At 35.8% G+C, this 14,178-nt stretch overlaps 2 protein-coding genes across 5 annotated transcripts in view; one reads left to right on the top strand and one right to left on the bottom strand.

Annotated features, from left to right (window-relative positions):
* LOC117972701 (alpha-L-iduronidase-like) overlaps nt 1–557 on the bottom strand; it is a 60,846-nt gene extending 60,289 nt beyond the window's left edge. Inside the window, exon 1 of the mRNA XM_058994885.1 lies at nt 84–557. Coding sequence (XP_058850868.1) covers nt 84–238 — 155 coding nt within the window. The 5' untranslated portion in view covers nt 239–557. The remainder of the gene's footprint in view (nt 1–83) is intronic.
* A 203-nt stretch (nt 558–760) lies between these two features.
* Nucleotides 761–14,155, top strand: LOC117409493 (protein regulator of cytokinesis 1). 4 transcript variants are annotated; one of them, XM_034015642.3, is made up of 14 exons: nt 761–947; nt 2,508–2,640; nt 3,115–3,237; nt 3,680–3,913; nt 4,070–4,240; nt 4,392–4,541; nt 6,766–6,913; nt 7,187–7,347; nt 7,529–7,624; nt 8,142–8,288; nt 9,358–9,453; nt 9,790–9,921; nt 10,292–10,387; nt 13,559–14,155. In XM_034015642.3, the coding sequence occupies exons 1-14, from the start codon at nt 931–933 to the stop codon at nt 13,628–13,630; spliced, it is 1,776 nt and encodes a 591-aa protein (XP_033871533.3). In that variant the 5' UTR covers nt 761–930; the 3' UTR covers nt 13,631–14,155. The 4 variants fall into 4 exon arrangements, with proteins under 4 accessions (XP_033871533.3, XP_033871532.3, XP_058850891.1 ...); XM_034015641.3 differs by having other exon boundaries at nt 10,292–10,399; XM_058994908.1 differs by lacking the exon at nt 13,559–14,155 and adding an exon at nt 12,911–13,310.
* Nucleotides 14,156–14,178: the final 23 nt, after the last annotated feature.

Below are 14,178 nucleotides of genomic sequence, written 5' to 3'. Positions count from 1 at the left end.
CTTTACATACATATATTAACCATATCAAGATGATGTATCAAAATATGGGATACAGAGGAATTCATTGCAAAAAGTAGACATACCAAAACCCGGTACTTTTCCAGAAATGCTTCAGATCTCTTTGAGGTGTTTCTGCATCCACTGTGACAGTGTAGGAGGTAGCGGCAACGTGCTTCAATATGTGCTGGTTCTGAAGCAGCAACACTCCAAGTAAACAAACAATCCTTAAACAGACCATGCTTTTAGCTTTAGTGTAGTTATAGTTATATTAAAAATTAAATGGAAGTGGAAATATTATCTTAGGCAGCTTGTTTTAATGATGTCATGTAGATAATCTAATATATTATTATGATAATAATGCACAGCTACTCATTTAATTGAATAAAAAGTGGTACCTATCCCCGTACGCTCGCAAATCACTTGAGAAGTCAGAAATACTTCCCGTAAAGTTTTAACATCACGTGACTCAGTGTTAATTGTATCACGTGATAGGCCAACGTCGAACGAATCAAGTTAAAAAAAAAAAACTAAAAACAGAAAAGCGCCATGAAAATGTTCAATTGTAAAACTAATTTCTTGTACCTTCTATGCTCCTCTTCATACGGCCTATGTGTATGACTGAAATAAACCTAATTTACATATTGTGTGGCAGTGGGTGAGCGTTGTCATTTTGCCCACATCAATCATGGACGTCGAGTTCTCGTTGCCAATACATGACGTCACTCGCAGTTGGAGGAGGATTGGAGTTATATTACCCAATGAACAAACGCGTTTGCTGAATGGGACATTTTTGAATTTGTACCGCAAGAGGAGAAGCCGGAGTGGGAGTGGGTGGAAGTTGTATCGGAACAATAATAAAAAAAAAAAGGAAAACAAACAAAATAAACATCAAGGGTTATCCTGGATTGAATTTTTTTTTAATTGGAGGCCATGAAGAACAGGAAGAGGTAAGTACAACTTTATTTATGTATTTTGGACGGTTTGATAAACTGTATGATAACTATTTATATATTATAATTGTATTCATATATACACTGACAATGATAAAACTTTGTAAACTAAAACCGGAACCAATTCGGCACGATTTGTTTTTGCAACAACAAAGCATTTGGCTTTCTGTACCGTTACTTTATCTTTTAATGTTAGAGGTTTGGCGCCGTTACCAATATCAACGGAAATCCACCCCAGTTGTTTAAGTTACACCCCTCAAGTGTGTTGTGTTTGTTTGAAGAAAAAACTTTTTTGAGTGAATGTTTAGTTGTACTTGCTTTGTACATTTTATTCTGATTAATTATTTGTATTCTCACCTTTTATTTGTGTGTAAGTATCTGGGGTGCTTGTTTAGGAAAATTCCACATTTCATCTTCATTTGAGCAGCTGTTCAGGTGAAACAGTGGGCATGCAGACATTACATTTGCTATGTCTTTGGATCCATATGATCCACAATATTGATTTTCAGGGAAATAGTTTAATGTTAAAATCTCAGAATTCACCACTTTGTATGAACAAAGTCTGGGAAAACGTGTAGGGTAATTAATATTCAATATTAAAATAATAGGCTACATGTTCAGTGAATTACTTTATTCACTATGTGTAGCAGAATAATTGTACTTTAGTTTATAATTGAAGCTTTAAAAAAGTTTTTTTTTTATGGGGATCCTCCTTTTGAGTTTTCACTTTTTTCACAAAAAGTATATTGATGTATTGTATCACTGAAGTGGTACAGTAGGCCAGATACAAAATATCTAAAACAAATCCTTATCATGGTATGTTTACCCATCTCAATACTAAATTAATGTCATTCAATTTCTTAACAGGTAAGGTGTGCGTATGTTGGAGCACAGCACTGTAAGGCCAGCATTTAATCAAACTAAATAGTTTGGCAAAAGATCAGTATTACTACTAAAAATACAGTTGTTGTGGGTTACAACAGGGTTACCTCTCCTAAGTTGAGGAACAGAAGTTGGTGATATGATTGGTGCATATTGATAGGGCAAAAATGTATGACAGTTATGACACTTTCAAGAAATAATTATACCAAAAATAAAATTTTACTGGAGTAGCTCCACATTTGTTAACCTCATACTGTACCAAGGATATCCTGCACTTCATCTCACCACTCAACGTCCTCTAAAAACATGTTTTAAATAGTTTTCTTTTTTCCTTTTTTTGATGTACAGTATTTATTGCAATGCAAGTACAACTCTTAATTAGAATTATCTTTGCAAGTATTAAAAATAAAGTACTAAAATGTTGATAACCCCCCCCCAAATCTGAAATGCATTAGTCAATTTATACAATTAGTTTGTAAAACAGTTGGCAGTATAGTACTATGTCTACAATTAGAAATCTCACTACAGTACCCCACTGGCTACTCTACTCAAATATGTTTAATCAATGTACACCCCTACAAAGTGGCAGCATGGTAATGTAGAGGAATGTTCTGTATTTTCTTATCTGCAACTGTCAAGTAGACAACTGCTGAGGTTTTTATTATTTTTTTTCAGTGAGGTTTTAGCTTTCTCTCTTGTGTCTGGGATTAACAAGGCAATAGCACGACTGGTGGACATCTGGGATAACATAGGAATACAGGAAGAACAAAGGGTGGAGCGTATGGAGGCAGTCAAGAAACATATTGAGGTAAATGTTCTTATCTCATTTTAATCTATATTTTGTTTCCCTTTGCAATCATTCTAGCTAACAGTACTGTAATTGATGTATACTGCATTAGCCTTGAAATGCCAAAGTATTTTTGTATAGAGAAAAGCTACTTTATGTAACTAGATCTTGGATCAAACATAAAGTGAAAGTTGTAGCAGGCACAATGTAATGTATTGCATATAATTGGATTGTAAATGTAGGTGGAAAGGTATTCATGTGAGATACACCAACAGTGTTAAAGATGTGTTCAGATATTTCATTAAGGTTAAAAAATTCATAGATGCAAAGTTTATTTTTTTTCTTGGGTGAACAATGAATTCTTTGTGTTCAGACCAATGACTGATTAACAGGCCAAATTACTTTACTGCAAAACTTCTTTGGTAGTCACTGTAGCTAGTATTTGCCATGTGTGTTTTGTTTCTGATTTAATATTGCTGTTACTTTTGTTTTTAGCTCTTGATGAATGAAATGATTATAGAGGAAGAAAATTTAAAGCTAAGAATCTTAAAGAACATAAGTGCTTGTCGAGAGGAATTGGATATATTGTATCACGAGCTGTCCCTAGAACCTTATCAAGTAAGTGCTTTGCAGTTTGGCATTTTAAGCTTCCTATGAAAACTTTTTCCTGTGGCTTGCATATAAATAGCACATTGATTTATTTTTTTGGTGTGCGAGTTTTACATCACAAATTAATTTTTCCAAATATGCAATCCTTTTTGCCAAATGTGGTGTTATTGGTAGTGCTTGTTCAAGAGAAACAAGCAGAACTCTGTATTGGAAGCGTACGTGCGTGGGGCCTGAGAAGCCTGGTTGGTGAAACTGTCACAAATTGAGTTAATACTGTTGGGGGGGGGGGGGGGGGGGGGCACACAAAATGTTTTGTTGCCACACTACAGAAATTTCGGGAATTAGACCTACTGCAAATACTTCAATACGTTTGAAAATAATTACAATTTGGCTTTCTTTTTTATTTTCATATGTTGACTGGTTTCAATAAATGTGTATTTATTTGCAATAGATTGATCAGAGTCAGACTGTTCTGCAATTGGAAAAGGACCTACGAACAAAATTGGAGAATCTAGTGAAAGAGAAAACTGACCGTCTGAAAGAGTTGAAATCCCTTCAAGAGGAGGAGAAGTCCCTCTGCATTGATCTTTGTGCCACTCCCTATTACATTCCCACAGGCAGTATACCTTCACACCAGCAGCTCCAAGATCTTAAGGAACATATCAAACGTCTTTCACTGGAGCGGGTACTTATAGAATAGATTTTTTTTATTATTTGTTTGTCAGTTATGTGTCACATATTCAATATAACTAAAACAAACCTATACAAAAGAAAACCTTCCTCTTACATAACTTTTTAAAATGCTTTTCCTGCTCATTTTTGTTATTCTCCTCATCTCTAGGAAAGCCGTGTTGAAGTGTTTTCTGGACTTAGGCAAAAAATCAGTCAGTTAATGAACGAAATTGGTCACAATCCTGAAACAACTCTGGAGAAAGATGCAGTTTGTGATGATGCAGACACCTTCCTTCTCACAAGTGAAAACATCAAAGCCCTGAAATTAATTGTGTGCCAGGTAGGCAATAGAAACTGCAATTAAGACACAGGAATAAAATCACATATATGCTTACAGGTGAATGTGTATTTGTACATATGAAGAATAGTTATACTTTGCAGCATGGAATCAATTATTTATCATTTATATTGTTGTTGTTATTCCTTTACAGTTGGAGGTGAAAAAGGAAACCCTGATCTCAACACGAGACGATTTAATGGAAAAGGTCTCTAATTTGTGGAATCGACTAGAGTTTTCACAAGAGGAAAAAAATCATTTTGAAAACAATATTAAGGGCTCGCTTTCTGTGGAGGTTAGAAAGGTAAGAGTAGTGTGTTTACTGGTGTGGGAGACCACCTGTTAAAAATACTCGTGCACTAACATGAATGCAGCCTCTACTCCGAGAAGCCACTTGCACTCATTGAGTGAAGCCTGTTTTTCTATTGAAACACCTACACCCGACTGAGTGGAGTGTGCCAGCAGATTACATTGAAGTGGTGCCCTAAATGAGGGGAATCTCATGTTTTAAAAAGAAGCGTTCTATGTATTAAAAAAAAATAATAATAAATGTAATTTGAAATGCAAACAAAATTTACTTTCCCACTATAAATATTAAAATGCCTTATTCACCCTTTCAGAGAATTCACTCACACATATCTATGCAGTCCAGATGAAGAGATCCAGGTGCATAAATTGCACTATTATAAGAAGTTGCAGTTATTTGTACCATAAATATTAGGCACCTCCAAATCAAATTTAAATAATGCATACACGTTCTTAAAGCAGCATTGGACAGCCTGTAACTTGCTCTGAATCTCCCCTGGTTTCCATATCTGTTGAAGTACAAATTACAGTAGTATCTTGCGTGTAGTGGGCATGGCTGATTTTCCTCCAGTATTTCTGAATTGTCCAGCACACCATGCTTCAATTTGAGTGGAGTTTAGGGTACAGTAGGTGTCACATTAATTCCAAAGTAAAGTGACACTAGGTCTCTGAACGGAATTGAGGGTTTAACTTTTATCAATCCTCTGACTGAAGTTTTGAGTCAGTAACCACACTTCCTTACTTATTTCTTCTATCAACTAACCTGATTGTGTCTTGGATCAAGTAGAAACTGGCTTGATAATGTCTCCTTGTTAGGAGTTGAATTGCATATCTATTTTTTTTATTCCTAGATTGCTTTTGACTGCAGTTAGCATCTTACACTAAAATCAAATTAGCAGGCTGTATAAAAGTGCTTCTAAGAAATATACCCCACAAAACACTCACCTTTTTTGTGTACAGGAGATGATTTGTTACAGTACTTATCGCACTTCCAACTGAGTCAGTACTATGAATCAAAGTCGTATACAGCCCTGTTCATTTTGTATTAAATATATTCAAGAAAGGTGGAAAAATGAAATGGTACTCGAAAGCACAACAGTTTAGTCTGAAGCTGACACAAATCTTGCTGTAAAGTCAGTTGTTGAAAATCTAAGTCATATAGTACAGTATATGTTATGCACATTCATCATAACTTGTGTGGTATGAAATAGTGAGTCATGTTCTCCAAGACAAGACAAATACATAAAATGTAGCCTAATCAAACTAATAAAACCTACAATTTTAAAAAGAAAGTTATCAGAGTTGTATCTAAAGTTGAATTTCACATAAGGAAGCTCTTTATTTTATTAATGAAGAATGATCACATTTCAGTACCCGACAATATCATGCAGGTAGGGAATGGGGTAACAAGGTCATAAAAAGCCTAGATTTGCTAGTAATACAGTTTGACAAAGGGAGACCTACCTGTATCATATCACACATCTGTCTTCACAAAGATAAAACAAATGGCATAATTGCAAGAAATGAAAGAGCAGGCTTTCCATAAAGCACACAGATAGAAGGGGGAGGGTGAAAGCCAGACCACGATAAAATTGCCTGCCAGGGCAGTAAAACAGTGCGAATCATATTGAGGACTATACCACAGAATTACTCTGTTTTTAATGAAAAAGGATAACCTGGATAGAATGGAATATTTTAAATATAGTGCTTCCATTATTGTTTTATTTAGATTTTGCTGAACATTAAAGCATTAAGCTACAGTATATTGAACATATTTTGTTAGCCATAAACAGCTTGAAATATTTGGCTATTTGTATGTTTTTCATTAAGATCTGGATTTGGAAAATTTTACATGGAACTTTCTGTGCTTTGGTCCATATTTAGTGTACTGTATTTTGTTGGATTTAGTTTAATTTCCTGTACGATCAAATTATAAGTGTAGCATTTTGTTTTAGACAATGGCCTACTATAGTGACCTGATCTTCACCATGTGAGACCTGCTGGTGAAACATTGTATTTCAAACAAGTTTCTAGTCTGATAACGCCCTCTAGCTTACAGAAGATGCAGGACAGGTTAACTCTACTTCATATCGCATTGACCTCAATTTGATCTTGGAAAATACCACACAATACTTTACCATTTTTATAACTGGCCATGGCTATACTGTAAGGCTGCCTTGATACATTAAGCAGACCATCAGTGTGTTTCTTTTATCCTTTAGTTGCAAAATGAGCTGGACCGCCTTGATGAACTCAAAAGGGCTAACATGGAAGAAGTCATTGAAAACATCAGGCACGAATTGATGGAGTACTGGGACAAGTGCACTTTCAGCACTGAACAGAGAGAAGCCTTTGCAGCCTTCTATTCGGGTAGATATATATCACTTTTTGTTAATGCTACTTGATTCACAAGTGTTTTTGTAGCATCAAAGACTGGAATATTGCATTTTTTAAATGTTTTTACATTATGGCCCCCCTCGCTCCCCACACATACAGCAATTTGCAGCAACTTTGTTCCTTATTTCATCACACTATAAAACTGCAATTCTCCCACTTGTAACATAAAATACTACAAATTACTGTTTCGCAGCATACTGTAACTGTGTTGTTGTCTAGATACCACATCTTGCATTTAATTTACAGTACATCCCCTCCCCCATTATCTAGATGACTTCAAAGAGGAGTTGCTAATCAAGCATGAAGAGGAGCTTGCACGGCTGAAAAATTACTATGCTCAGTGCAAGGTGTTGTTCGAAGCTGTTAACAAATGGGAACACAACTGGCAGCTATTCCAGGATTTTGAGGTATTCTGTGGCTTGACACTTCACACTATACACTGCTTCTCTTTTAATAAATCACATTTGTATGTGTTTCAGTAACGACAGCAAGAGTTTCCACTGTTTTATACACTGTTATGGGTTTATTCTATGAAGCCGGTTTGGTGTATTACTAAAATACTGTACTTTTTTGTTACTTTCTTTCTAGAAGAAAGCATCTGATCCAAACAGGTTTTCTAACAGAGGAGGTACTTTGCTAAGAGAGAGCAAAGAAAGGGCAAAAATACAGAAGATGTTACCGAAGGTAAAACTGCAGCTTTTTAAAATGGTGTATTTTTGGAAATCCTGTTTTGATTTCGTCATTTGAGTTTTCAATTGCAGGGTACTTAGTGGCTCGCCTAGCAAAAGCATAGAGTGCAAGTGTAGTTCGAGTTCCACTCACACTTAGTTACACAGGGAGGAGAATAAACTAAACTGGTGGAGACTTCCCAGGCTGGGCCCATGCCTCCATCTGTTGCTTGGGTTTGCCAAGTGAAAGGAGGTGATTAGCTTCAGTACCCCTGATTGGTTACTCAGTCGTTGTTAAATTGTTTTGTGGATTCATATAGTTCTACTTCTTCATAACACTGTAGTCAGGCTGTAGTTACAAGAGTGGCATTTGCTAGTGGAGTGGCAGTATTGGGTAAATGGGAGCCTTGACCATACGTGCTTTGTAACTAGTTCTGCTGTATAAATGGGGAGCACTAACCCAATGATTTCAGGAATTGCAAAGAAAGCAGTTTATTGTAACTTGTTTCCTTGTTTGTGTTTGTTTACTTTAGCTTGAGGAAGAAATAAAGGGTTACATTGAAGCATGGGAAGCTGAGCAGGGCACAGCTTTTTTTGTCAAGGGACAGAGATTTATGGATTATGTGGCCAACCAGTGGGAGGAGCTCAAAACACAGAAGGAAAAAGAAAAGAGTCAACGTGTAAGTGAACAGGAAAACAAAACTGTTTCATCTGGCTCTTAAATTCTCTTCCATTCAAAAAACACTGATTTTAAAAAAATAATAAATAATAATAATAATTATTATTATTATTTGGCAGTTGTGCATATGAGGACCATAAGAAATGATTTTGGTCCTCATTGAGATCAATATAATTACGAAACAGAACAAAGTTTAAAAACAGAACTACAGTGCAAGATTAGTAGGGATTGAAAAACAATAACTTGCAAGAACCAAAGTGATTGTATTTTATCTTGCTCTTACAAGTATTAATACTTGTACTGTGATTCTTGAAATGTTTTTTAGTTTACGACTAAGTCGCCCTAGATAAGGGCGTCTGCTAATAAATAAATAATAATAATAACTAGCCAATGTTTAAATGTTCATTATTTTTTTTTAAATACCATATATAAACCAAACAAGTACTGTAGTTTGAATAAAATGCAAATGTTTGCATTATTGGATTTGTTTTGCACTTGGAGAAGAATTTATACAAGTAGTGTCTCAGGTTATACAATGTTATGCCAGCTTGCTTCAGTACTGTAAAGTCCATTTACACCAATTATCTCTATAGTGTTTAATTCTGGTGCTCATGCAGACATGCTGAAACCCTTCTCTGAACTCCTGAAAAGTGTACTACCAAGTGGTAAAATAGCTTACTGCACTAACGTACAAAAGTAGCATAAGATGGATAATGGATTTAATAGATTGTTGTGCTCTTTTACTTCATTTCTGGCTTTACATATACTTTATTATTATTATTATTATTTATTTCTTAGCAGATGCCCTTATCCAGGGCGACTTACAATCGTAGGCAAAAACATTTCAAGCGTTACAATACAAGTAATACAATAAGAGCAACTTTAATTTTACATAATGCAAGAAATTTGATTAGAACATATAACTATTGTAGCTATAAAACACACAGGACAGCACTTAGCTTAATTGCATTATGTTTTACTGTATAGATAATATGCAACAACTGTATTTTGCAAACTTTACTGAAATTTAATTAAAAAAAAAAAAAAAATGTTTGTGGTTCATTTTCCAGTTAAAGAAAGGGGACAATTCCGCTTTGAGAACTCCACCTGTCAAAAGACCACAGGGGGGAAATAGTATAATGAATACGCCGAGCAAGACTAGAAAGGTAAGCGGTACAAATCTTGTCCAGTTGTGTACAGCATAATATAAGCATTTTCTATTGCATTTATAAGAAGTCTAATGGCAGTACACCAGAAAACCATATTGATTCATGCATTTTTGAAGTTTGTGTTTTATATTGATGAAATTGTTCCGAATAGATTTTAAAAAGTTATCAAAACCATTGCTAAGTTATTTAAGATTTTGCAATAACCTGAAACATCAAAAAGGTTATAGCATTAACTGTAATATGAACTGCTTTCTACTGTGTAATGCTGTTTGCGTTAAACAAGCTGTTGTATTGTTGTTTTTTACTTAACCCCCTCATTTCTCATCCCTGCAGCTCACTGGCACCCCAAATGCATCTGTTATGCGAACAACAGTTAGCAGCACAAGCAGCAACAGCACAGGCAGCAACAGTATAGGCAGCACATTTCACAGTGTAACAGGGAAGCCTCCTCTCTCTGTGCAGAAGGTGTGGTAAATCGATGTATCAATATTAATAGCTAATTACTGTATGACAGATTATTACAGTATAATTACATTAAATATATAATGGACCTTGCACCTAAAATATCTAACTCATGCATAAAGAACTCATTTGGAAGATGTGTAGAAATACTAAATAATTGAATCCTTTGACAAATGCATATTTTATATTATGTACTGTGAATTTATATTAGGTGTGTTTGTAATGTGGGCTGCTTCATTTTCTATTTTGTATTTAAACAAAACAATTTTTGAAACTTAGCTAGACTGTGTTGGTAAAACCCCTCAAGCAGACTAGTTTATTTATTTTAATTATTTTTTATAAATATGTAAATCTTTGTCTTGTTGTTGTTTAGACCCCACACCGGAGTAGGCTTCCAGATATTTCACACCTAACCCCTTTACAAGAGTTCAAAAGTGACAAGCCTGCTGCCAGCTATACGCAATTTGCAGTAAGTTCAAATGTATGCATCTCCTGAAAGCTCACTTAAGTTTTAATGTTACAGCTGTCAAAGGTATATTCTGAATTATAAGACTAATTGATCAGTTAAATGGCAAAGTTATTCATGATAATGGCTTGTGAGATCAATGGTTGACCCTAACCTTTGCCATTGTACTTTCCTCTTGATGTTCCAGGTTTGTGAGCCAGGCTAGATCATATCCCATGGTATTATCCTTAGATTCAAAGAATACTTATGTAAGCCCCATGTGCAAGCTAGGAAACATATCTAGGGCTACTGATTTTCGGTTTTAATCGATAACCCCCCCCCCTCCCATTTAAAAAAAAAAAAAATGTCAGTGTATAGCCAATAAACACTGTAAAACACTGGAAATGGTTACTCAACTCACACTGACTTCACCCCTTTCCCATTTAAAAAAAAAAAAAAAAAAAAAAAACCTAATACAAAAACAAACTACCTTTCTCGGTGCAGCTGGGCAATGTCCCTCCACCCTGACTTGTATCTATCATTGTTCTGAATACGTTAAACCCCAACTACAGAGTGGCAGCAAATTCCTACATTTCTATTGGAGACTCCACTTGCGAGATTTAAAACAAGATTACAATTAGGAATGGAGGCTTGTTTGTGGAATTTAAAGCTGTATTACAGTTGAGATATGGAGGATTTAAATTGCAAATTGTGGCGAAATGTTAAACAAATTCCTACACACAAAATCCCTAGAAGAATGTGCTCATGACCATACAGATTTTGTTGTGGAAGACAGCAAAGAAAAGAAAGTACCACTTAAGTGTGCATGTACTGTCGAGTTGCAAGGTGGCGATCATGGCAACTAACCCTAACAGCTGACTTGTGTTGTGCATCTGATCCACAAACACGAAAAAAGAAATCTATATTTATCAGAAAATAGTTCCTTGTGCCTTCGATTTCATAATTTCTCTTTTGTAAAGATTTTGACTGAAAATGTTTGTTTAGTGCACCTAGGTAGGTCTGTCTTGCAGTGCAGCAGCAACATTCCAAAACACTCGCATTCACAGCTCTCTGCTAGGGCTGTCTCACAGTGCCTGAGTAAAAAGAGTTAAAGGGCCAGGTCGCTTTAATAAAATAATTAGGGATTACAACTATAATGTCCCTGGACTAATATTATATTTTAAAAGTGTTATTTGCACACGTTAAACCCTGTTATTCCCTCGGTATGATTCTGCTTTGCCTTCTGCGTTAAAGCATTTTAAAAGAAAATCAAAACAGCCATGCATTCTGTATAAAATTAGTGTTCTTTAAGTAATGCATATATCATTATTAAAGCATAGCTGTTTATAATAGGCCATGCCCCATTATTTTCTGTGCCACTCTAAAGCAGTTCCTGTCTGGCACAAGTCACAATGGATAAAACTGTCTCTCTCTCTCTGTGTCTCTCTCTCTCTCTCTCTCTCATCTGTAGCTTCTCTGTCTTTGAACTACATATGCGGTTATTGCTGGAAAGCTGAGACTAAGCTTTCCAATGATACCGCCCCTTTCCGTCTAGCTGCTAAAATGGCGGAGCAATTGACTCAAAACGAAACCTAAGTATGTGAACTCTGCGAGATGATGAGTGGCTTACCTTGAGGCAATCGTAGTTCCAGCTAGCTTACAAACACTGAATATGTCTTTGGAAAGCGCCGGGTGTGTACTTTTTAAACAAGCCCTGAACCACGTAGGTGGCTTTTACTTTGCCTGAGTAATATGCACAGAAAGTTTGGTGCGCACCAAAACAAATGGGGCTGTTTGCTTTTGTTTATTCCTCTATTTCAAAGAAAGGCTATTAGAAAAAGTCGGAAAATCAAATTACTATGTTTCATAAAAATAATGCTTAAATAAAGTAACCCAGACTGAACTGATGGACTTGGTTATTAGTTACTGGAATGAAGAGGATGGAAAATTAGCAGTGCATATTGGGTTCTGAATTCCTTGGCTACAGAAAGCAGAACAGCTTCTTGAGAAATTCAAATATAGTTTGACACCTCTAGATCCATAGAAATTGTTGCAGATCTCCATGGATGGCCCCAGAGTAAACCGGAAGTTTCTATTATCTTGAAGGTAGGAAGGAGGACCCAACAGTACCAGATCTCATTACCTTGGGAAGCTGTGGCCTATATTATGCACAGTAGTCTGTAATATGGTGCAAATGAAACGGGATGGAAGCTGGGAGAGCTGCTTCGAGCACTGTTGCAGCAATTTCATGACACACCCGCTTGGCGAGATGACTACGCTAAAAGCACACACTTTCCACTCAAGTTTTGTCCTCACAGATGAGTGGAAAATTTGAAAGTTGCAGAGCGTGCACTTGAAGTGTAGCCAAACGTGATTCAGTTTATTGGCAGCTACAAGAAGCTACCCATCAGCAAAATGCCAATTTCAACATAATATTCTCTGGTGAAGCAAGCAACAGTTGACCCCCTTTATGAAGCAAAATTACAATTCTTTGCTTCAGTTGCCAGACAACTCAGACCAATGCACCTATGGTGCCCTTTCTTGCAGAGGAACGTCAGGCACTCCTTTCTACTTTGCTGTCTTGCTTCATGAAGAAAGATGTACTTGGAAAGATAAACACAGTTATCAAGCTCCTTAAGATAGACCCACTGGATAAGATGCTACATGTGACACACAAACATTTGGTACTCGGCTTAGCTACAAAGTGAGCACTGGAACATGCATCTGAAAAACTGGCCGATGGACTTCAAGATGGAATGCATCACCTTTCTTGTTTTAACTACAAAAAAGCTTCTCGAAAGGAATCCACTGCTGTAACCCATGGTAAGGTACTTGGCTGCCCTTAGTTCTCGATTCATGGTAATGTCAAAGCAGGATGCCACAGCAAAGTTTGAAAGACTGTTGCAGATTATCCTAAATGCTAAATGGCATACTGCTGCACAATTTGAGCTTTTATTTCTTTTTTCTTTCAGTATATTTCCAAGTATGTGTAAACAGTAAAGGAAAATACAAATCCTAATAGCTACTATTTTAGTACTCTTCAGTAAAAAAATAAATAAAAATACTGTCTTAGGATTTTGCTTTTTTTTTCTAAAGAAAAAATGTAAGTACTACCCAAGTTGTCAATTTAATCGAGATCTGCAACCTATGGCTTTTCAACAGCCTAAAATGTATTTGTTTTTAAATCTTTTGCAGAAAGAACTTGAAAAGAAGTCGAATAACGTAGAATCCATACTGAATTCCACAGCAAAGGATGTCCTCCACTAACTTCCTGTTCTCTTGCAGTTGAACTGTTCCTTTCTCTGCCTAGTCGTAAGCATTTGAATGTTTGCACAGTTAATTACTGATGGGTTATCCTGTAGTCCATAATCTGTCCAAAGAATTGGGTTAAGTTTTATATATATATAAAATTAAACTTTGTTACACCATAGGACATTCCACCACTGCCAATGTAGATTTTTAATTGTAGATTTGAGGTTTGGTAGTACTTGCTTTAGATTGTTACTGGCCATTTAGAAATACTGAGGAAAAACTTATGAATTGGGGAATTTTAAGAAATATGCATGGAATCAAAACCTTGTGGGGGTTCTATACCATTTAATTGTAATTTTATTTTATTTTTTCCAATGCACTTTGTTTTATCTGGAGAAGCTTGCTTTTGCATTTATAAATGTCAGTGTGTGTACATACTATGTGTGGAAGGAGTTATGATACATTGAGCATTTTAGATGCTGGATTTATTTTTTACTTTGTTATAGTTCCTGTATTCTCTATTAAACCATTCTAAATTTACATATGAATATACAGCTGAAATA

Source organism: Acipenser ruthenus, chromosome 2 (assembly GCF_902713425.1).
Source record: "Acipenser ruthenus chromosome 2, fAciRut3.2 maternal haplotype, whole genome shotgun sequence".
Taxonomy (NCBI): Eukaryota; Metazoa; Chordata; class Actinopteri; order Acipenseriformes; family Acipenseridae; genus Acipenser; species Acipenser ruthenus.
Note: the sequence above shows the minus strand (reverse complement) of the source record. Positions and strands in the feature narration are given on the sequence as shown.

Coding starts and splice junctions, on each gene's coding strand:
- LOC117409493 (XM_034015641.3), top strand. Junction 2,641..3,114: donor CAGTCAAGAAACATATTGAG/GTAAATGTTCTT, acceptor TTTTGTTTTTAG/CTCTTGATGAATGAAATGAT. Junction 7,625..8,141: donor TACAGAAGATGTTACCGAAG/GTAAAACTGCAG, acceptor TGTTTACTTTAG/CTTGAGGAAGAAATAAAGGG.